Source organism: Branchiostoma belcheri, unplaced genomic scaffold (genome assembly GCF_001625305.1).
Source record: "Branchiostoma belcheri isolate BF01 breed outbred unplaced genomic scaffold, Haploidv18h27 scaffold116, whole genome shotgun sequence".
NCBI lineage: Eukaryota > Metazoa > Chordata > Leptocardii > Amphioxiformes > Branchiostomatidae > Branchiostoma > Branchiostoma belcheri.
Window position 1 is genome coordinate 196,986 of NW_017802558.1, and position 23,411 is coordinate 220,396.

Sequence of the window (23,411 nt, forward strand, 5' to 3'; positions counted from 1 at the left end):
TGTGCACTGCACGCGACATGATAAGAACTACTAGTAATTTTTTTTAAAATCTAGGACAACGTGCAACGTAACTTCACATAATCAACAAAATTATATTCGCTCATAATCTCATACCACGTCCGGGCAAGCTTTTTTCCAGGGCTATCTACTCCGGTATCGCGCGATAACTTTTCAGTGTTGTGATCTTGCTGATCATCAATCTCCTCTGGGGGTAGGCCTAAAAAACAAGTCCGTAACTCCAGAATACCCCGGCAGATTTTCTCCAATAAGGTCTCAGAATAGTCCATAAACCTCCATCTGCAAATCTACGTAGGATATGGCCGTGAAAAAGATCGTCTACCGGCCCAAATGCTGCCGCAAAGCGCACAGCTTCTCCGCTCGCAAACAAGACACGCCATCCGCCATTTTGAGTGAGTCACGTGACCCCTCCTCGCGCGAAATCTTAGCGTTCTTTTGGCTGTTCTTTTTACTGGACCTTACCCACGGCCTGTTTTTTTAAATAGCGCCTCAGTAAGCTAAATACAGCGTGCTGAAAGGTCAATGACCCATTTTTCAGTGGGAGGGATGGGCGCCCTTGGAATGGCAACAAAAAATTGGCAATTTCGGCTCTTTCGGGCTTCAAAATGGACATTATGTAACCCCTACGACATATACAGCATTTTAAGAATGAAACTGTGGAAAGAATGTTCATGGAAAGGAACAAAAAGGTGGTATTTTTTGAAAGATAAGCTTATAAATTAAAATCGTATGCGAGGCCGACACACTGCGCCGCTTTATATGTTGGGGAGGGGTGCTGGCACATGGCACTGTTGACATTTATGAAAAAAAATTCATAAAAAATCAACACTTTGAGATATTAAAAAATGCTCGCATACGTTTGTTTCTATTACTAGTGTGTGCCTTTCAACAAAATATGGTGAATAAAAACCAAAGCGCTGGCCAGAAAAATTGATTTTTCTAAAAAGGGGGCGTGGCTCATAACTCGAGATGACGTCATGATTACGTCATCAAAATTTGCATAAATCATCATCTTGCACTAAGGTACTTACACAAAAAAAAAATCAATGACCATAGGTAATCCTAAGTAGTATTTTTAGGATGTCCCCAAAGTCCTCAGCCACCCTTCCATACCACCTTAAGCTGATGACTGAACAGAAGGAGAAACAGAATGCCCACCTTGGTCTCCTCCTCCATTGTTGTGACCTGCTCGCGATGTTTCTCCTCCATGGACTTGACACTCTTGCGAAGGAAATCTAGCTCCTCCAGATACGACGCCTTGTCTTCTTCATGAAGTTTCTTCTCTGTTGAATGAAGAAATTTCCAAACATCACTTTTTAAATAAAGCCTCTAATAGGAAAATCAATGTTGTGCTTCCTGTTTTCATCCTGAAAAAAGTATAGTCAGTAGGTAGGGATTTTCTTGTTCTTTTTTTTTAAGTTTTTTTTCTAGATTTTGGCTATAGATATAAATGGTCCAACAAATAAAGTTTAACAATGCATCGGAACTGTCTCAAGGACCCGTCTCATGTTTGCTTGTGGACATATATCTCCCTCAATTTACTGAATAAAAATTGGTTCTAACAATATAGTAACATGCATGATTCAATGACGTTTCAGAAATTCAGAGGGTTTGAAATTCAGATGTCAGATCAAAAAATTTGAAAAACAAAAATATACATGTAGGACACATTACGGTATTAAAAGGATATGACTGCAATATGTATAATACAAATTATGAAAAGAAATTGTTACTACATTTTGTACCTTGTAGAAATTCTTTGTGCTCGTGATCGACAGATTTTGTCAGCTCAGCAACTGCAGCTTTCTGTAAGAATCAAATTATAAAACATCAATAAATCTGACTGTAGTTACTTTAGAATGACTACAACAAATAAGCAACTCCAATTCATACCACATAATTTCAAAGATTCAAGATTTTACGTTGGACAAGTGGTTGGCTTAAGCAAGTACCGGTAGCTTAATGATTACGTCTTTGAGGGGGGGGGGAATTGGGACTGAGAAAAAGCGGTTATTATGGACACTCAGATGGTCAGCTTATAGAGGTGGTCGCTTGGGCAAGTTTGATTGTACATACTAAACACTTATAAATAGAACCAGGTTAGACCTATACCTTTTCCGTCTCCAGCCTTTCAAACTCCACTTTATTCTGGATAAGCAGGGTTCTCTTCTCCTTCAGAAGTTGTTTGTTTCTCTGGCTCAGGCTCTAGGGCGACACAGTTTCAGGATATACGTGAAGTGATAAACATCAAATATAAGACCATACATGGTAAACAGTTTTTTAACCAAAATTTAACATTGTTGCCAAGTAAAAATGCAGTCCGAAAAGTACAAAGCGTTATCCGCTTGTTTACTTGACAACAATTCAATTTGTAAATATCACACTCCTGTACATTTGGGATCGCATTGTTAATAATTCTTTCCACCGTTCCCTGTAACCATTGTACATAATATTTATTACTAAATAGTCTCCAATTGGGAACACGTCTTTAGCAGCCATACCTGTGCTGTACAATGTGAACCCATCAGACTTGCCCTGAGGAAGGTGACAGTCTCCAAAACGTCAGCCGAATAAAACACTTGGTTGTGTAAAAAGAGCCTCGTTATTTGTTGACTTACCAACCTGATGAAACTATATTCACTGAGTTTCTTAACCACTGAAACAAGCTAGACTAGGAAAAGACCATCAAGTGTAGCTGTTTGTTACAATAGAAGCTTGCAAAACTTACAGTTAGACTCTCGTCCCAGTACTGCTCTTTCCTCTGCAGCTCTGCCCTGTGAGCCTCGATGACCTGTCGGAAGGTTTTCACCTTGTCTCCATACTGTGACCTCAGCCCCAGAACAAAGATGTTGAACTGGCTCTGTAAGGAAAGGCAAAGCAGCACAATTAACGCTCAAAATAAGACTCTTAAAATTGAAAATCAATGTTCTTTACCATTGTTCACCACCAACACAATGTTTCAATCTAATACATGTAAATAAAGTTGGTTTCCTGTACCTGTGTCTCATTCTCGATCGTCCTGTAGTTTTCTTCAATTTGTCCGACAATCTTGATGTGGTTGCCCTTCATCCTTTTCATGTCATCCATCACCTTATGTAACAAAAACAATCAGTTAAGACATAGGATATCGTTGATATGTTCAGGGTGTGTTTTTTGAGTTTCAAAGTCTCAAATTCCTCAGGTGTTTGGTATAAATCAAAGGCTAAGTATTCCTGAGGTGGACTTCAGCAATCTTTCAATGATATATTTGTAGATTTGACATCTAAGTACTTTTTCTATTTTTAACTATTTTTATGATGATTAACTTTTTCAACAGTGAGGCCGGAAGTACTGATCCATTTCACAGCAAAGCTGAAACATAGAGGTTTCCAGGCCCACTCATACCAGTGCTATCAATAGTATAAATATAATTATATCATTGCTTACCTTCGCGATGCTCTCCTTTGCATATACATAAGGAACATATGCCTGCTGTTCACCTTTCACCTCGGGAGGGGACAGCAGTGGTGTGGATGCTCTGGTGTCTACACAAACAAAAATTATAGTAAATAAGATAACTAAACTTTGCAAAACAAAAGATATTCTGGTCAGGATAAGAAAATCTGTCTGATATTGACTGCCATTTCTTAGCATCTTTTCATCATCATTTCATACTTGAAGCATTTGAAATAGCCCAATAACAAGCTACGAGAAGCATATTTTTATATTGCTTTTTGGTGCTACCTACATGTATAAATAGCTAGAGCCAGCCTACGGTACAAAACAAGCAGTTTTCCGTCAGCGACATTGCATTTTTGCCTTATTCAGCTTACTAGCATTACAAGAATGAATAGAAAATTGACTTTGAAAATCCAGTTTTGCCTCCCTGAAATTGCATTGGGTGCCTTTAAGCAATGGTTTCCTGCCAGCAACAATGAACTTTTGCCTCACATACAGTAGTCACATGATGCTATGGAATAGGACTGATTCAAATTTAGTACATGTTTTGTACTAACGTTAAAACAATGTTCAGAAATTGACTTTATCTGAAATTGCATTGGCTTCCTTTAAAAATCATCATATATATGTATATTAAGTATCCTGACCAGTAGAGACAGCTGACTGCGGCCGTTTGCCGCCCGTCCTGTCCACGCGACCGTCCGCCCCTGCCTCCTCCACACTGATGACAGACTGCATGCTGGGAACACTGCCACCGTGGGTGCCCTCTCCGGGACTGCGTCTGGTGCCAGCTATGTGGAACAAAAAATGACATGCATATTTTTTCACCTATATGTTTATGCTACATTTTTGTCAGGCACTCCTTTTATGCAACTTACAAGGTTTTATTGGCATCTATCTAGTACCAAACACATGATAGATGGGACATGATAAGATGGACACTGCTACTTCACCCTTTTCATCTTTAATATCTATTCATCTATTCAATAACCACAATGTGCATCTCTTAATATAAAATCTACAGAACAACACTAAGGCCACACCAATTTAATTAGTTACTTCTCAAATTCATTTTTTCTGATTTGCAAAAAAAAAAATGATTCAGGTTCTTAATTAACTCCAAAATGGAGTCATATTTTGGTTCAAATGATAGAAGAAAGCTCCTTGCCTTCCTAGTTGTTACAGTTTATTCATCTATCAATACATTGGCTTGATAAAACGGAGAGCTAGTGGATCACACATCTGACAAAGGTTGGCGAGATTGACCGAAAATTTATGGTGAGTTCCTTTCTTGTGTTGGAACAAAGCTTGAACACCACAACTATATTACATATATATGGATTTTACCAACACAGATGAGCTTTCATTTGAATAGGACTGACCTGTTGATGGCCGGGTTGACCCTGCTGTCTTGGGACGTTTCATCTGGGCTGAGTCTGAGGTGGAAGGCCTGGACATCGGTGCAGTGGATGGCCTCTTCAGCTGACCAGTCTCCTGTGTAGCAGACTTAGTGGATGCAGCGCTGCCCTGCCTCTCTTTCCCAGCCTTACGCTTGTTCTTCTGTCCCGTATCTTCGTCATCAGACATATCTATCTCTGTCATCTTGGGAGTGGGCGTCCCCCGTCCTTCTGTGGTCGTCTTAAGGTCCGACACGCTACCGGGGATGTCTGTCTCTCCGTTCTGGGCTGGTGTGGTACCGGGAAGGTCTGGGTCTACCTCTGAGGCTGGTTTTTTTGTCCTGGCTTTGGTTTCAGCCATGTCGGCCATACTTGACGTCATGCTGCTCTCATCCCACGCTTCTGTTGAAGAGTTTTGAGTTTGAGATTACGTAAATTGCAAAGAAATTGGAAAATGATACTACTTAATGCATAGAATGAGAAAAGGAAAAGAGGAAATTGTGAAGAAATAAAACTGAAGACTCTATTATTCACCATACCATACTCTGTGACCATGTAGATTTCATAAAACTTGTTTTGCCGCACTTTTTTTTTCACACGCTTACATCACTTTTGGGGTTACCAGAGGATCATCCATATAATCAACTCAACATGGCCCTGTATCAGCTGGATATTATACAATGGTGTATACATCACAGTTTACGTTTTGATTTATTGTACCTTTATGGTCCTTGTCTTTTGCGGCATCCCCACTAGAGGGCGTTGCTGACACAGGCCTGTCGGTGGGCTCTACAGCATTGGTCTTCTTCCTTTTCTTCCCTCCTCTCTTCTCTCCGTCCAAGTCATTAGAGGGAGTGCCAGGTCTGGAGGACTGGGACTTTCCTGCAGGACTTGTGGGTCTTCCTTCCTCCTGCATGTAGAAAGGATGGATGAAATGTCATGATTCTTTATTGGTACATTGCCATCCAATACAATTTCAGGGCAGTGAAACAAAAAATATTATGGATGAGGAAATCTATCTGTTATTGACATTTAAACAAGCTAGAAGTAGTTTTCTGTCAGTGGCATTACATTTTGCCTCACAGATATCAACATACTATAGGCTGAATGTATGTCTGTTTTCAACCTCAGTATTCAAAGTGGTTCTGCATGTGTGTTTTTTTCTCCCCTGCACTGACGTTCCTACAAACAGGAGGAATATGTCGCCCACCTTGCCATCTCCCCCACCGACTGTGTCGGCCATGTTGCCATTTTCAGCAGCCTTGACAGATATCAGACTTCCCTGGGAGACTGTGTCTGTCTTCTCCTTCTCATCTTCCCAGGCACCTACAGCACGAGAGACAAGTCAATGAAAAGTTACAGTAACTGTCACAATTTTTTCGTGGTTCTTACATATTCATAATTTTTGTGGTTACTTCTGTACTGCAAACTTTAATATCATAATTGTGAACAAATAATTCGCTGACTTTCTTTTCTCTGCACCTGCCACCACTGTCTATAGAGATCACCTGTACACATTAACTAGATTTTAACGGCCCCCCTGAGTGGTCTTTTGGTCAGTTCTGATGAAAGAACAGTAAAGCCATAATATTATTAATTTCATTATGTGGATGACATAGTTTGCGGAGAGGATATAGACCTGGGAGTTAAAATTGCTGGTAACCAGGCTACCATATAATCAAATTACCATGGCCTAATGATGGCCTGAACTACATGATTGTATAAAAGACATTTTACAGCTGACAATACTGGTATGTATACCTTGTTCAGCAGGAGGAGGGCTGTCCTCTGCTGCTGGCTCCACCTGTGTGCGTTTCTTAGCTGGACGAGGTTTCTGTACGGTGGCCATCGCTACCAAGTCTGATAACCACACCTGACCAGCAGGAGCCTCTTTACAAAACAATAGGGCTTGAAATTATTAACAGTTTTGTAATTAAAGCTGCATTATGTAACATTAAGACAAACAAAAAGTAAATATTCCAATCATTTCTTTATAAAACCTACTACATTGTTCAATGCAAATCAGTGCCATTCAGGAAGTGTAGGTGCCAAAATATGATGAACTTGCATTTAAACATAGCTGTCATAGTGTCAGCCATGTTTGTTTACATTCTGGTATTTTTTGGTGGCACCTAAAATTGAGTGTGCCTCGTGTGGGCTGTTTTTAGCACCAACCATGAATGTCAGAAATGTGAGATGATTGCACAAATATGTTGAGAAGTGGAAGTTAATTACAATCACACGAGTATTTCAATAAATAAAATATTACAATTTTTGGTGCTAAAATGATACAAAATGCCCAATTAAGTCAATGAAAATTAGGTGAACAAGCTCAATATACTAGTACTTTTTGCCTCTTCTATCTATCCAATAGCTCATGTCTATTTCCGAGACAACTCTACTAAATTATATAATTTCCTCAAGTTGGAGAATGATTGAATATTAAAGTTGTTTATTCACAACAACTCTCTACGTTTCGATGACCGTCTGTCATCTTCATCAGGGCTATAATAACTGCTTCAATGTGCACCAAAGCTAGGTGTTACTAGTGGATATTATGTCTTATATACTAGTATGGCGGCCATGTTGACGCTAGTTGCTACTACATTCTCAAACGGGACAAATTTGATTATCTTGATTTCCTGTTACTAGTCTGGTACAAATCGTTGCGTGAAAATTGTGGCACGATCAAGAACTGAAGCATGTTCAACTTGATTTTACCTGTGAGCCTATGAATAACCAGACTTATTTGCCTTGCGGGCATGGTTTCCAACACAACCAACAACGCCAACTCATAATTTATAGACAGTGGGTGTATCTTCCCTCAGCCTCATACTTTTTTTCTAGCACCAAGGCCATTTTCGGCGCCGTACATAAAAATTAACTCTTCAAATCACATTCCACTACCCTAACGATTCCTAAACACTATATTAATGTCCAATATAAACACGTCAAGTTCGTGATCTGACAGGGAAGCACTCACGTTTGACGTTTTAGTCGCGAACTTCAGCACCAACTTTTCCCTTCCGCCATTTTGGTAGCTTTTTTGTCTCCAAGCAATTAATGCGATGACGTCAATGTGACGTCACCAAAATGGCGCCCGAATACGAAAGTTGCAGACGACAGACGAATGTTTTTGTCGTCTGCTTCTGAGGAAACCTTCCTTTTCATCTTTAATAGAGGATAACTTCTTGATTTTTTTGCAAAACGACTTGAGTATTTTACGCCGCGGTACACAACGTCAGGTCCTACGCTATGGCTGTGACTTTATTTGAGGCTTTTCTTCTTTTTGCAAGCTATGGATGAAGGGTGCTTTTCCACAAATGACGAACTCTAAATAGCGCTGGAAGACACCTGGCCATAAATACGAAAAGTGGAAACTTATAAGCAATTATGCTGCCGAGTAAAAACAGCAAAACATCCGACGAAAATAGTTTCCAGGCTGACGAACTTTCAAATTTGACTGACGGTCCTGGCGAGATTGAATTAGAAAGGAGACCAAAAAGACCAAAAGGCGTCTATTCACTCCCATTTGCAAGGTAAAGTTGTTTCCTTGGTTATCAATTGTGTTAAGTTAATCAAGTTGTGAACATCCTGATGCAAAATATGGTCCTAGGAATTATTGTTGACTCCTAAGAATTGGGAAGGGACAACTAAGGTGAAGGTGAAGGTGATTATATGACATGCAAATTTTAAAACAATAGCATTTTTCTTACGATAAAATCATATAACTGTTAACAGTTAATGTTGTGCATGATCCAATTGCATTTGTCTCTTTTCAGGGTGTCAAAGACTGTCAAGCGATACAGAAAGGAGGAGGAAGAGAATACTGAGGTCGACCCAAGTCGTGAGACATTTGACTGGGATGCCATTGGATATGATGAGTCATCGTCAGTGGTTTAACGTTACCTATATTTTGTGATATTATTGTCCATTGAATGACTTCATTCAATAAACACAAATAGGCCTTACAAAACCTGCAATGGCTAACATTGAATGGTTAACTCATTATTAACACATACTTTTAATTTTGCTAAAACAGGTCTTTCTTTGACAATTCTTCAACACTTGATGATCTACTTGGAGTGGTAAGTTTTCCCTTGATTCTTCCATGCAGTCTCAATTTAGTTGGGATGGCACTTTATCTAGCTGGAGTCTACAGTAACAGTTTAAAATTGCATCATTGCAACTTATCACTTCGTAAGAATAAAACTGCAATACATCCACACTGGAAGCTGTTTGTCACAATTTTGCAAAACAAAACACACTGAAATGACCCCATGTACAATACAGAAGTCAAGTCAAAGAGTAAACAGGGAGGCCTCCTCTGGGTCCTCGAAAGTGAGATACTGGTTGGATAGAAAGGACTTGCCTCACCCCAGCAAGTTACGATCATCAGGTAGAGACAGGAAGAGGAAGAGGAGAGATGACAACCATGTGCAGCACCATGTTGCCCAACTGAAAAAGAAGCGGACAGATTTTGACTGGTGGGTGCAATATCACTTAATGGTGCCCAATGCAGTTTTTAGGAAAACAGATTTTTCAAAGTTAATATTCTACTCACTTATCTACATACTAAGTTCAAACTCTATCCCAACTATATTAACATTTCTTGAGCAAAAAATGCTGAAAATTGTGACGAAAAGCAGTTACTGGTAAGGGTGCTGGGCTGATTTTGGGGGGAACTACCCAGAAAATAAAGTAGTCATCTTGGGGCTTGTTCCCGTGTTGTTTTAAACACCCAAAGTATGATATACTGACGCAAATCTACTAATGCATGTGTCAATTGGTACAGATGGCCTTATTCAGAATATTTCCAGTTTTGTCACCCCAAAATTGCATTGGATGCCTCGCCTTTAAAGGTCTATTTTCCAACTTTTTTGAGAATTCCACTTGTGGGATATGTGTTTTGTAAAACAATGTTATCACTATACCCATGCATACATGCACTTTTACTGGTATACCTACCCGGTCCTGTTTCAGTTTCAGACTGGCATCAACAAATGCCACTGACCTAAGGGTAAGGACCAAAAGAGATAGTGACAACTCAGTTCAAGAGGAAGAGAATTTTCAACCGTCTGCATACAGTGTCAAGTCTACGAGAGATATGCAGAGGTACAGAGGTCCTAAGTCACCACTCTCTGTGTGGAATATCCCTGGCCACTGCAGGACTCCTGGTGTACAGCAGGTATTGATATCTTTATAATATGTTTCAAAGAATAATCTGAACCTTTATACCATGAATTCTTCCAGTCTTTCTTGCACTGTGAATGATATTATTAAGGAACATCATTGGCAGACAAAGTGAAGACTGTACATGTAAATGCACTTGAGCATCTGACATCTCTAGTTCAATACATTTTTATGGGAATCATACTTGTTAAATCTAAAAATTATAAGGCATTCAATGCAATTTCAGGGCAGCAAAACAGAAAATATCCAGTATGACAAAATATGTCTGATATTGACACTTACTGCAATTTCTAAGTACATTTTCATCATGATGTCATTTTATACAAGCATTTGAGATAGCCCCAGAACAAGCTATGCATCTCTTTATTTTTTGGGTATCGCCCATAAATATCTAGAACCAGCCTATAATACAAAATAAGCAACAGTTTTCCGTTAGCAACATTTTTGCCTCACAGATATCAGTATGCTAAGGATGGGATTGATTCAACTTACTACATTAAAAGAATGACCAGAAAATTGAAATTGCATTGGATGACTTTAAAAGTGGAATGGTATAATCAAACTTACTAGTAGTACAATATACCTGTCATTGGCACTCTTTGCATCATCCAGGTTCCAACAATGTCTCCAGCAGAGCCCAACTTCCTGCAGTACAGCACAGATCTGGATGGTGGCAGTGCTGCGAATCCCTGCTTTGATCAGGTTCATGGTTTGGTTACTAGCTGATATTGATAGAGTGTAATTGCTGTAGACAACACTCCAGAAAAATATGGACTGTTCTGAGGATCACATCATTGTAACACTACTAGTGCTGGTATTGCTGCATTTGTTCATGTGTCTTCCTCGGTATAATGTAATGAAAAGTGTAATCAATAATTTTATAGATCTAGCATCGGCACAGAAGTCATTAGCACCATCATTGTCTTCGTCAGAAGGACTATGAAATTGTCTCGCCGGAGTGTGGGGAACTGCGGATTTTGCGATATAACTCTGGAAGGCATGATTCGACGTCCATGATTTTTGGCAGGCAGATTACCGCTGTTGAGGCCGAAGTCAAGTACAAGTTTCGGCTTCGTGGGGGGTCCGTGCGTCATGTTAGTGCACCTTTTGTGTTTGTGGCTTGTTAGCAAGATAACTCAAGTATTTGTAAAATGTTGATTATAATTCTTGGTGTGGTGCTTACTATTGTCGGGACCAAGGTTAAGTTCGTTACTGAGCTTCGTGGGGGGTTTCGTTGTGACTACAGGGGGCATTTTGTTAATTTTTCTTGTGAGCAGGATAACTTTTGTATGTGTGGATGGAAGTTAATGAAATTTGATAGGCATGTTACTGTGGTGGTCTCCGAGATTGAGTTCAAAGATGAGAGTCGTGGAGGTCGTTATGTCCCCGTAATAGGACCTTTTGTGTTTAGAAATCCCCCACCTACATCTGCTTGGAGACAGCCGACGGCTGGATATAGCCGGGGAACCCCAGGGATGCGATCAAATGACGTTACATTGAGGGATTGTACTATAACTTAAGCAGGGGGAGGATAGGTTGGACATATGTCAGGTTATTTTCTACGGCCACACCAAGTAATTGCTATGGATGACGTCCACTGGAGACCTTAAATCTAATTACCTTAAATTTAAGGCAAGCGCGCAATAAAAACACGAAGGGCCGAAAAACGAGATGCCTAGATTTGGAATATACTAACTGTAGAAGTACAAATGTTAGGACACAAAGAACACAAGAAACAAGTCTTCTATTTGTCATAAAGACAAATTAACAAAACAGCAGTAGTCACCCTGTTCTGATTCTTTCCTTTATAACATCTTCTCTTATATTTTGCGGCGCTGTCGTGACACTTGCAACACAGTAAGAATTTCTTGAACGTTTTTTTTTCCAGTAACAGTCCAAACTCAAATAACGTAGGGGGGGGGGGTGACGACGCATCTGTATAATCTGCGGCAAACCGTTTCAGGGTGTTCTGTACCATAAAAATAGTACAGAGATTCTTTTGTTCTTTAGACCAAATTGATTATTAAAAAGAGTGAAGAATACGCATGTTAATTTTTCTAACGATGTACCTCTGACGAAGACATGAGATCTCCGACCTCTAGTTATATATTGTCCTTATTTATGGTAAAACCGTTATGTTCATGTTTTGGTAAACTGTTAGCAGGCACCTAGCTATAAACATGCAGACGTTCATTACTGGCACTTATTATTCACCAAAGGCATCATACTGGACTGAGACAATACAAGTTACAGAGCCGCAACACACCTACTACCAGCAGGATTCCTCAGGTAAGACATTGACATGCTTCACAAAAAATTTATTTTAGTTAAATCTACAACAACCATCACTTCAAAGACAATTAGGGTATGTGTGTAGGGAATACTGGTACTTATCAAAGAATTCAATGTAATATGAAATTCTTCAGGTTTACGTCGATGTAGGTTAGACATCCAGATAATGAGCTACACAAGGAAAATATTACTCAAACTTTTAACTGTCAGACATTTCAAGTAGTGAACTGTGAAACACCTATCCAGTTGCTTGTCAATGAGTAATTTACTATCATGAAAGTTCCTCTGTGTTGGTTGTTACATGTTTAAAGAAAACACAAAAGGGGAAATTTCACCTGGACCTTTCGACCAGCCTCTCTGGTCTTCCTCAGCAGACTGACCCAGTGTTGACATCACACTTCGGAGAAGCCATGTGACAAGTCTCACTGGGTCAGTCTACTGAGGAAGACTATAGTGACTGGTTGAAAGCTCTAGGTGAGATTTCCCCTTTTGTGTTGGAACAAAAGTTTTACCTTTAAGTAACAGTTTCCTTGTGTATCTGTCTTCAGGGAAAACGTGGACATGTTTTGCTTTGTTATTTACAAACCCAACTGTGTATTAAATACTTCACTGCAGAAGCTCGCTTGACCGTCTCTCAAGGACTGCACCATTTTCCTCATTCTGTGCAACCTGGTCAGAAAACTCCACTAGTTTCCTCTCCATCTTCAGCAGATGTTGTTGAGTCTCCAACTTGCATCATCAACCCGGACCCGCTCGGTATCCTGGCCACCATGCGCCAGCGAGGGCCTGAAGTCTTCCAGAGATTCATGAACTTATACACAGAGGAGTAACATATAATCAGGGCTTGAAATCCTTTTTTCAACATACCTGCACTGGTGTGGGTAACATTGAAAATTACCTGCACCAGACACATTTTACCTGCAACACTCAGAACTCAAATACTGTACTATTACCATTATTTCTCTTATGCTTCATACATGTAGGTGGTAACAGTCAATACAGCAAATACAAAATCCATACACCTACATGAATATATAAACCTAGTACATGTACATGGATCAGTGCACGTTCGGTGCAGGAAGGCATCAGAAATACCTGCACAGCCCCAATTTTACCTGCAAGTATTTCAAGCCCTGATTTTCAAGTTTACCTTCCTTCCTGCCTGCCATGTAGTATCCAATACAAGTTTGGTGCAAAAAGCTATAATAACTTATAGAAGCAGGTATGTGAGGTTAAAATTTGTCGAATTGTTTATCACTTAAATATAATATCAGCACATGCTTACAGATGTATGTAATGTAAAAATAATCAATCGCAGTCTGTTGTGGTGTTGGAAAAGAAAACATTTGAACTCAATGTATTTGTTTGAGACAGTTCATTCATTCATTCAAAAGTAAGGTGGAAATCTATGTTGTTGTTAACTTACCATTCTTTGGAAAAGTAGACAATATTTCTTAGTTTTGCATTTGCAGTTTAGACATTTGTAATTGCATCATACAGGTTACAACAGAAATAACATGTTCGGTGATTATATTCAAGACTTAAATATCTGGTGATTAGCTAGTACATTTTGTAGAAAAATTCTCATCCCAAAACTACTGTATCCTGTATCTCTCTTTTCTTAGTGTACAAATTTGGATTTCCTTAAATCGCTATGTTCACATAGTCACTTGTTGTTATAGAACTGATACAAAGTTTGTTTAACAACCACTTAATGTGCATATGCTAAAATATGTTAAGATACTATATAAATTATTAATGTCAAATTTCTATGTTGTAGGCATAGATGTGTGTTAAAATTAAGTCTTGATTCTTGCAAAGATTATCTACAAACTTTCAGTACAAACTGAAAGAAATATCATTAATGTTATAATGTTAATATATTACAGCAATCCTTTCCTCATTACTACAAGTAAGTTCATTTACCATGTAAATAATTTCAAAACTTGTTTCTGATGATAGGAAGATTGTCCATATATTCTGTTCAAAATTACAGAGGACCTATTTGTCCATCATTTGAAATATCTCTGGTGCATTATTTTTGACAGTGGGCATTAATCTGTTCTTCAATCTTCTCAATGTCTTTGACGACCTTGGATAACCTTTCTTCGTCCATCTCAAACCTGACAACATTAGACTCCTGAAAGATAAACCAAAAGTAGTTTTAAACCTTCTCATTTTGTACCCCTGGCTTTAGCTACGTCTAAACTTATGGCAATTAAATTAACTTTCATTGCATGTAGAAATACAGGTAGTTTGATGTATAGAAAATGCTTTATTAAAAAGAGTGAGGTACTGTAATTCCTGATTTTTTTATAGTACTTTTATGTTCACGGTTTTCGTGGTCACTTCTGTACTGCGAGCTTATCATAACCGTTAAATAATAATTTGCCAACTTTCTTTTTGCTGCACATGCCGCCAACGTGAACATGTAGTTCCGTGAACATATATGTATTTTTCTCAGATCACGAACTTTTGCTACCGTGAACATAAAGTGAACTACAGTACTCATCAAGTCAAAACTTCAACCTATACTGCTTCTAAGACATCCAAAATCCATCCAGACATCGGCCCCATAGCTATTCGATAGCCAGATATCTCTCAATATTGGTTGGCTTTGAGGTTTGAAGAAAGTGAACTAACTGAACTCACTGCATCACATTGTACAGGTTGTGAAAATGAGTGTGTTTATTCTTACCTTTTGTTCCCCATTCTGCACCTGCAGCTCTACAATAGCTGTGGGCTGGTTGATCTGGTCCACATGTTTGGCCTGCATCTTCAGGTCAATCCTCCAGCTCACATCCTTCAGCTTGTTGTTCCACGCACATCTGCAAGGGATCCATGATGTGTAATACTAGTAACTTTGCCAAGTAAAACAATTGCCTACAAAAGCTTCAACTTTTGATACTTACGTCAACAACATGAGTACATTACAATGTACATCCTATACAAATTTATGTGTATGTAGATCTATCAACTTCAAAGTTGGTACAAAGATTCATGTACTAGTACACAGCTGCCCAATCCATATGCCAACAGGTTGTTTCCACAGCACTATACTACCAGTATAGCTAGCTAGACAATTTGCTTGACGCAATGCAAAGAATGCTTCTAATGCACTAGTTCAGTGCAGGTAATAAGTAGACATTAAATTAGTGTGGGTACCATCCTGGTTACGTACGTACAAAATGTACCCTGCACAGCCCAAATTTTACCTGCACAAAGGTGTGAATATACATGTACCTGCTCACAACAACCTGGTGGATCTTCGACTTGTGTGTCTTCCAAAACTTGGTCAGCATCTGGGCCTCCTCTTCAGTGATTCCACCTTGCTTCCGTTTGGTCTGAGATGTGGCGAATGCTTCCAACTGTTTGAAGTCCATGTCTGCTGACACCATGCTCTAAATGATAGAGTTTTATACTCGTGTCAAATTAATGAGACAATTAAGAGTAATTACTAACTAATACTAGTAACACTACACAACTAATTCCACAATTATCAATGATATAATATAGTACATAGGCACTTGAGCACAGAAAACTATTAAGTTAAAGCTGCATTATGTAACATAAGAACAATACAAAAAGTGAATTTTCTGGTCATTCTTAAAATGTAACTAAACTAAGTGTACATGTACATTCTAATACAAAGTGTAGGTGCAAAAATTAATGCCTTACTCTTGTCTTTTAAAGCTTGAAACACATCTGTCAGCCATGTTTGTTTACATTCTGGTAGTTAATGGTGACACCACAAACTGCATTGTGGCCTATTTAAGCACCAACCATTAATGTCAGAAATGTGAAATAATTGGCAATGCACCTCTGCAGAGGGTAATGCAATGTAAGCCCGAATCAAGAGTCGCCACGGCTAGGCCTACATCAAATCACTATGCGACGCCCCCCTCCCAGCCCAGTTCACCGTTACATTTTACCTTTATCAAGCCATTGCATTTGGACAACAGCGCTTCAAAGTCGCCCTCCGGCATCTCTGGATACAACTCTTCCTTCAGAAAGCCGTCTGTGATGTTCTCATCCCCATAATAGCTCCGCCTAGCCAGCCCGTTCAACAGACCGAGAAAACTTTTGCTGGACTCAGCCATCTTAACGCTTAGGACTGATCCATGTTCAACGAAGGGGTGCTGTATTATTTTTGTAACATTATACGTACTGAAATTTGCAAACTGTAGATCTTCATTCAATGTCTTTAGATACGGGTGCTATCAACTCTTATATTCACACTTTAGGCGAATGTGATAATGTAACAATTCTATCTAAGATATCGGGTAGACTGTCTTACCTATATCAAAGTAGCATTTCCCAAACCAAGATGGCTGCCTCCATGTAGAAAGAAATATTTTTTTCGTGCCTTCTTCTTCCATTTTTAAAAGCCCACATTCGGCTTACCATTCTCTGATTTAAGTCACAGGGGTAAAGTTTTCAAAATGAGCTCACAGAGAGGAAACGTTGCGCGTACACGCCCGCAAAAACACAAGAATACAAAGGCTTTCAAAAACAACATGCACGACCAGAGTCAGAAGACCAAGAAGCTGAACGCCATGGTGGTGGGAGGGCTGTGCGGTCACTGTAAATCCGTCATCGACTGGAAGATTAAGTACAAGAAGTACAAGCCGCTGTCTCAGCCCAAGAAATGTGTCAAGTGTGAGCAGAAGACTGTCAAACAGGCCTACACCATTATGTGTATGCCATGTGCAAGTAAGTATAACAAGTAACGTTACATGTAGGTGGTAGTTTCCTGCTCTTACCATCATTATACCCTCTCTGATGACATTTGAGTAGAGTAGAGTAGAGTAGAGTGCAGTAGAGTAGAGTAGAGTATAGGTCAGGTAGGACATCTGTCCATTTTAAAGAGCCTTCATCACTTTCATAAAAGTTGATGGAAGACCACCACCGACATGGACCACAGAGGTTAAAGGCAGAATTTAGAAGTTATAACAATTATGGTTTCAGTCTTGCTGTGTTCCTAACACTCAGTACTATGCATGGTTGCCATCCTTTGATGATGATGATGTTGTATGATCATGTCCAGGGACTGCCGGTGTCTGTGCAAAGTGTAGTAACAGTGAGGAGGTGGTGACGCCGGCCACCCTGACGCCAGCCGAGGAGGCTGCCAGGGACGCAGAGCTGCAGCAGGAGCTGAAGTTCATGTCCGAGAGACAGCGCAGGTCCTTCATGCGCTACGTCGAGAAGGGAGGCGACACGGGCGGAAAATCCCCAGCAGCGGGGAACACAGAAGACAGTGAAGACGACAGTACTAATGATTCAGAAGATGAAAAGGTTCTTGATGAGAATTCAGACGTTGCTTCTCCAGATGTTCAAGACTCTAAAAGTTCTGATAAGACTGAAGGAGAGGGAAGTCAGCAGGGCCCTTTGAGGCATAGGGAGGATATGGCAGCAGGTATCGACAATGCTGCAGAAAAATGTGACCAACTTTCTATATGAAAGAGCAGAGTACATTGCTTATATTGTAGGAATGTCAGTCTTCTCCATCTATAATGTCTGTGTTACTCTGAACTTTTGTTGATATTTAACACTTATTAAACACTTGTGTTAGTCTTTGAATTTTTTAATGATATTTACACTAAAAAGACTAAACAAAGTTGTCAAATGATAAGGAAACATTTTCATGAAAGAGAGCCATTTTAATGCATCAGCTTTGAAGAACTTCACAATCCTCTGTTCACCCTTTGCCATTTTGCATACTTCAATCCCACTGGAAATGGTTTGGAATTCATGAAATTCATTTCCAAGAAAGTGATTCTACAGATGAAATATAATATGGTTAGTGATGTGCCCAGCAAAGTCATATACATCTGTTATTCTGCTGTCTATCTTCTTGTAGATATGTACTTTACATTAAGGAATATTTTTCATATCATGTGTAAAACAAAGCCACCACAGATGATAATAAAAGTCAATCAGGGAAAACTCCATCAATACTTTTTGTTTCCCTTATGGTAGCTATAGAGTAGCTATATACATGTACATGATAGCTATATACATGGTAGCTATATACATGTACATGATATCTGTGTCAACATAAGATTGAAATGCCACTATCACATTGTAGTCAGTCCTACATGTTATTTTGGGTATCTCACAAAGTCATCATTTCCAGTTTTCTGTTGATCTCTTCCTCAAGACCAGCCAATTCCCTCTTTGCCTCTTCTATTTTGACCCTTGCCAGAGAAATATCCTGTAAGAGAAAAGAGAGATTGTCAAAATTGCAAATGATACAGAGTCAACATTTACAATGAAATATACATGTACATACATTGGATCATACAATTATACACAAGTTATGTTATACAAAAGTAGGGTTTCTAACACTGGTGAGTTTCCTAGTATGCACAAATACTTACTGGTGGTAGACTGTGGTATGAGTCCAGTTGTGCCCTGAGTTCAGCTATTTTCTCCCTTTTCTTGTCCAGTTCCTCAGCCTGGTTGACTAACTTATGGTGGTACAAGGTGGGGTCAACTCCTGAAGCTTCCAGCTGCCCCTGCATAGGAATAAGTTAAATGTATCTGTTAAAAAGTTCCTTTCCGTATCAGGTGAAGCATAGGGCAGTACCCATCTCCGTTTCAGTAGCCCTGGGCCGCACAGCAGTGCAATCACTACAGCAGGGGGCTAATCCACTGATAGTGCTGAGTGCTAAGCAGAGAAAGTACACGTAGTATATACCAAGTCTTTGGTATGGTTCAGCCAGGGATCGAACTCGTGGCCTATCGAATGCAAGGCGAGCACTCTTCCCACTTGGCCATTGCACTGGCCAATTGTAAAAATGTATCAATTCCAGGACTGGTAGTTGTTACTCCCCAGTACAGAAGTATTGTTTTGAGTGGCTGGGCTGTGTGTCTGTCAGAGCAGGGTGATAGCATGTGGGTGGGGGAAGATTGACAGGCAGAATGACAGGAGGCAAAAGGTCAGACACAGGAAATGAAGTGAACTTAAGGTAACAAAGTACTAGTATTTTTTGGGTGGCTGAGATGTGAGTTTGTGTCTGTCAGAGCAGGTTGACATCACATGGGTGGGGAAGACTGACAGCACTTAGTAATAGCAGCTCACCCTGAGTTGTCGAAGTGAGTTCCTGTACTCTGCTGCCTTGCTCTGTAAGAAGACGGCAGTCTGGGCCTTCTTCTCCAGGTCTGGACCAGTCATCTTCTCCCTCTGTTCCAAAGATTCTTCATCTCTGTAGAGTACGTACAAAGAAGGTAGCAATGGCATACACTCATACTTGGGTTTAACTATCATATGCTAGCGTACCAGCCGGGATTGACAATGTACTGAATACAAAACTTCTTCAAAGCTTTCTTGCAGTCCTTAACTGTAATTTACTTTATGTTCAAAAGTTCGCAGTCTGATAAAAATGGAGGACAGGTGTTCACAGAACTATATGTTCGTGGTGGCAGCAGGTGCAGATAACAGAAAGTTGGTGAATTATTTGTTCACAGTAATAAGCTTGCAGCTGAAGTGACTGCGAAAATCGCAAACATAAAAGTACCATGAAAAAAATCAGTATGTTAATTTGCACTTCCTCACTTTCCCCATTTTCATGCTATATCTGTTTTTTTCATAACATTCCTCTGCCCCTTCCATGTCTTTCCTCACCTTTCAATAGCATTAAGATGTGCCATGGCAGTCGTGGTTTTCCTGAGAAGCTCCTTGCTGAGGTGCTGCTCCTCCCTACGAGAGTCTTCCACATCTAGCGCTTCCTGTGACAAGTCTTTCATGGCCAACAGATAGCTGGAGGTGACAGAAAAAACCAGTTTATAACTTTGAATTAAAACAAGGTGCTCTGTTCTGCTCTGATTACAAGAGAACAGGGGTAAACTGTTCAGAAGATGGGAAGCACATTAGAAACACATTCATACATCCCTGCCACCATCCATTAGGCCATGTTGGATGACATCCACATGTGCATGAATTTTCATCCGTTTCCAAAAGCAAAGTTTTTGACTATACGGTAAATCATACAAAGCAGCTGCAAAGTGAGCAAATATATGCCGTATATTGCCAAAAAAATATTGGAAAACGATACTAATGTCGTAGAATGCCAAATCGATTCCAAAGGAAAATAAGAAAATGTGATGAAAATGAAGAGTCTATTATTCACTATACCATGCTCTGTGTTTAGTCATATGTTCAACCTTCATGACTATGTAGATTTCATAATGAAGGCAACTTTTTTTCCCAACATTTTTAAAATTTTCATTCACACACACATTTTGGGGTTCCAAGAGGATGTCATCCATATAATCAAATCAACATGGCCTTACAAGTTTGCCAGAACAAAGTCGACATCTGTTCTAACATGTCATACCTTGTTGTTGCTGTGTTTTTGAGCTCCAGTGTTTGTGCTGTGCTGACCAGGGTACTCAGAGCTGTAGTCCCTGTCTTAGTCAGGCTCTCAGGCATCAAGCCTACAGACTGAAGGGTTCTGGACAGTCTTCTCGCTGAGAAAAGAAGCAAAGACATATACATACATTTTGCGTTTTTATTTTACCCATACATGAAGTGAGGACATTGATTCTTTGTGGGATCGTGATGTAAAAACAAATAGACATCAATGGAGATTAAGTATATCAAGCATGCAACACCATAGATTACAATTTCAATAAGGCACTGTGTCTGTCAATGAATTTTTAAAAATATTTTTTGCTCTTGACAAGTTTATTATCTTATCTTCTTTTTATCTTAAGTACTACTGGACAAAGTCACGACTTAACATCCAGAGGGAGTGTAGGACTTAATGTGGCCGGTGGTTGAGCAAGTGAAACAACATAACTAACCAAAAAAATAACTTGTGCATCAAAAAATGGAAACAAAAAGTTCTGCTGGCCACATCTATGTTTAAATCTGTGTCTGGGGGAGGCACAAATTGTGTTGGACCAACCCCTATTAGCAAATGTGACAGATTCAAACTAATTCCTGTACTTACTTAGCCTCTACCAGGCTTCGGGAGGTTGCTGGAATGAGTAGAAATTGGGTGCGGCAGACTGTACTCTCTAGCGGACCAACTTCAATGGCATGTTACTCTATTGGCCAATTCTTACTCTTTCCGGCCGCCTCCTAAAGCCTGGTAGAGGCTAGTGCTTCCTGTCAATAATACTTATTTCCCACTACTGACAGGATGTTCCTGTCAATAAGATTTTTGCACTTTTGACAGGATGTTCTTGTCAATAATACTTATTTCCCACTATTGACAGAATGTTCCTGTCAATAAGATTTTTGCACTTTTGACAGGATGTTCTTGTCAATAATACTTATTTCCCACTATTGACAGGATGTTCCTGTCAATAAGATTTTTGCACTTCTGACAGGATGTGCCTTTCCTTTCAAATTAAATGGTACCTTCTGCATTGTACTCATCAGCCTTCTGCCCCAGGTCTTCTAACAGTAGTTTGGTGTCCTTATCCACGGCCTGGTTCTTACAGGCCAGGTCATACAGGACGGTGATGGTGGTCTCATTCACCTCGTATGGAGGCACCGTCTCTCCTCCAAACATCTGCTCCAACCAATGTCGCACCTGGGAACAGCAGAAACTTACATACTGTAAATCACTTTACGTTCGCAGTAGCAAAAGTTTGTGGTCCATAAAAATGGACATATTCGGAGAACTATACGTTTAGGTAGCAGCAGGTGCAGCAAAAAGAAAGTCGGCAAATTATTTGTTCACCGTAATGATAAGTTCTCGGTACAAAAGTGACCACGCAAACCGCAAATTAGTATAAAAGTAACGTGAAAAAATTGTGATTTACAGTATCATATTGCTATAAAAGGGTTGGAGATACTTTTTCTGCATACCTGCACTGGTGCAGGTAACATTAAAAATGTCTGCCCCAGACAAATTTTACCTGCACAATTCACAATTTAAGAAGTATCATGCTAAAAACTGTTTAAACTTTTACCATTATTTCTTTCACATTTCAAACTCGGGTAGTGACAGTCAATGCAGCAAATCAGATGAACTTTCGTGCTCACGTTACATTTTCCATACTTATGATTTTAAATGTATCGAATGCCTAAGTAACAATGCTGAAAATCATGAAGAGAACCTTGTGTCTTGTTATTGTATAAAAAAAAATCATTATGTAAGACTCTAAGACCAAACTGACCAACACTTGTCACCAGCTAGATCCATTATAATTATGCTCAAAAAATCTCAATTTCGAAGATGGCATCGTGCCCTTCAAAACCACAGAAAGATCTTTCGGAAGAAAATGACAACATTTACGCTTCTCTCAGGGTTAAACGCTGTGAAATATAACAGACCTTCCGATGTTTGTCCTGTAGAGACGCCATCTTGGTTCCGACTTGAAATTTGGCGCCAAAAGGTCAAGGGTTAGAGTGCAAGGGCAGACGACGTTGTTGGGAACATGCGTGTACATCTACTAAGATAAGCAAATTATCCGTTGTTTTTGTCTCAGATTTGACACTTTTATGGACACAAACGAGCTAGCTCAGTAAGAGATATGATAGGCGTTGCTAGAATCGACTGTATCCGCAAGGTGAGTTCGGAATAAGTTGGTTTTGCAAATTTTTGCAGACGACAACTTATGGGGGAGGGGGGCGATTTTATGTGATAGTGAGTCGACTTCAATCATCTATTAAACCAAGGAGCTTTCAATACCGTACATTCCTCTCCTCAATTACGCTTTTGGATCAGATGTTGTAGGACTGCAACTTAAGATCTTTCTGGTTTTCTTTTTTTGGGGAGGGGGGATGGAATCATCATCTGTGCAGGGGTATGTAACAAATTGCGTTAGGCCTAGCTAGGACAAAAAATGTTGTGTTTCCTGTTTCAGTCCTGAAAACAATTAGGGTCGTTAGGTAGGGATTATCCTTTTTCTTCCTATCTTTTGTTTCGACTTTGGCGATCTCTAGTGATCCAACTACAGTTTAACAAAGTAAAGCTTGCATAAAGAACACTTTCTTTTCAATGTCAATGTTGGAAAACTGATTGTACAATGTCAGATCATGGAGCTAGAAGAGGTCGATCAGCTCAAATAATTTATGTCCCTTGCAGGGGTCCACACAAAAAAGACTAGGGTCAG

At 39.6% G+C, this 23,411-nt stretch overlaps 6 protein-coding genes across 7 annotated transcripts in view; 3 read left to right on the forward strand and 3 right to left on the reverse strand.

Annotated features, from left to right (window-relative positions):
* Positions 1–7,958, reverse strand: part of LOC109462403 (cingulin-like) — a 32,012-nt gene extending 24,054 nt beyond the window's left edge. For both annotated transcript variants that reach the window (XM_019758945.1, XM_019758944.1), the window contains exons 1-12: positions 7,837–7,958; positions 6,615–6,743; positions 6,064–6,179; positions 5,574–5,763; positions 4,839–5,255; positions 4,104–4,247; positions 3,445–3,542; positions 3,016–3,108; positions 2,747–2,878; positions 2,131–2,223; positions 1,764–1,824; positions 1,177–1,301 (exon numbers count right to left, since the gene is read on the reverse strand). In XM_019758945.1, coding sequence (XP_019614504.1) covers positions 1,177–1,301; positions 1,764–1,824; positions 2,131–2,223; positions 2,747–2,878; positions 3,016–3,108; positions 3,445–3,542; positions 4,104–4,247; positions 4,839–5,255; positions 5,574–5,763; positions 6,064–6,179; positions 6,615–6,702 — 1,557 coding nt within the window. In that variant the 5' untranslated portion in view covers positions 6,703–6,743; positions 7,837–7,958. The remainder of the gene's footprint in view (positions 1–1,176; positions 1,302–1,763; positions 1,825–2,130; positions 2,224–2,746; positions 2,879–3,015; positions 3,109–3,444; positions 3,543–4,103; positions 4,248–4,838; positions 5,256–5,573; positions 5,764–6,063; positions 6,180–6,614; positions 6,744–7,836) is intronic.
* Positions 7,956–10,866, forward strand: LOC109462405. The gene is made up of 6 exons (XM_019758947.1): positions 7,956–8,392; positions 8,636–8,743; positions 8,896–8,941; positions 9,147–9,340; positions 9,837–10,041; positions 10,659–10,866. Exons 1-6 carry the CDS (start codon positions 8,247–8,249, stop codon positions 10,770–10,772), a joined length of 813 nt encoding a protein of 270 aa, XP_019614506.1. The 5' UTR covers positions 7,956–8,246; the 3' UTR covers positions 10,773–10,866.
* Positions 10,867–14,221: 3,355 nt separating this feature from the next.
* On the reverse strand, positions 14,222–16,470 carry LOC109462419 (COMM domain-containing protein 1-like). The gene is made up of 4 exons (XM_019758966.1): positions 16,271–16,470; positions 15,582–15,739; positions 15,037–15,166; positions 14,222–14,478 (listed from the first exon to the last, which is right to left on the reverse strand). Exons 1-4 carry the CDS (start codon positions 16,436–16,438, stop codon positions 14,374–14,376), a joined length of 561 nt encoding a protein of 186 aa, XP_019614525.1. The 5' UTR covers positions 16,439–16,470; the 3' UTR covers positions 14,222–14,373.
* Positions 16,471–16,551: 81 nt separating this feature from the next.
* Positions 16,552–17,868, forward strand: LOC109462417 (uncharacterized protein C9orf85 homolog). Its single transcript, XM_019758965.1, has 2 exons — positions 16,552–17,051; positions 17,386–17,868. Exons 1-2 carry the CDS (start codon positions 16,781–16,783, stop codon positions 17,796–17,798), a joined length of 684 nt encoding a protein of 227 aa, XP_019614524.1. The 5' UTR covers positions 16,552–16,780; the 3' UTR covers positions 17,799–17,868.
* Positions 17,869–18,432: 564 nt separating this feature from the next.
* Positions 18,433–22,673, reverse strand: LOC109462416 (HAUS augmin-like complex subunit 1). Its single transcript, XM_019758964.1, has 7 exons — positions 22,630–22,673; positions 21,709–21,883; positions 20,678–20,810; positions 19,966–20,100; positions 19,423–19,546; positions 18,719–18,856; positions 18,433–18,552 (listed from the first exon to the last, which is right to left on the reverse strand). Exons 1-7 carry the CDS (start codon positions 22,657–22,659, stop codon positions 18,454–18,456), a joined length of 834 nt encoding a protein of 277 aa, XP_019614523.1. The 5' UTR covers positions 22,660–22,673; the 3' UTR covers positions 18,433–18,453.
* A 5-nt stretch (positions 22,674–22,678) lies between these two features.
* LOC109462414 (ribosome-releasing factor 2, mitochondrial-like) overlaps positions 22,679–23,411 on the forward strand; it is a 15,759-nt gene continuing 15,026 nt past the window's right edge. The window contains exon 1 of the mRNA XM_019758961.1: positions 22,679–22,865. Within this exon, the coding sequence (XP_019614520.1) occupies positions 22,830–22,865 (36 nt within the window). The 5' untranslated portion in view covers positions 22,679–22,829. The remainder of the gene's footprint in view (positions 22,866–23,411) is intronic.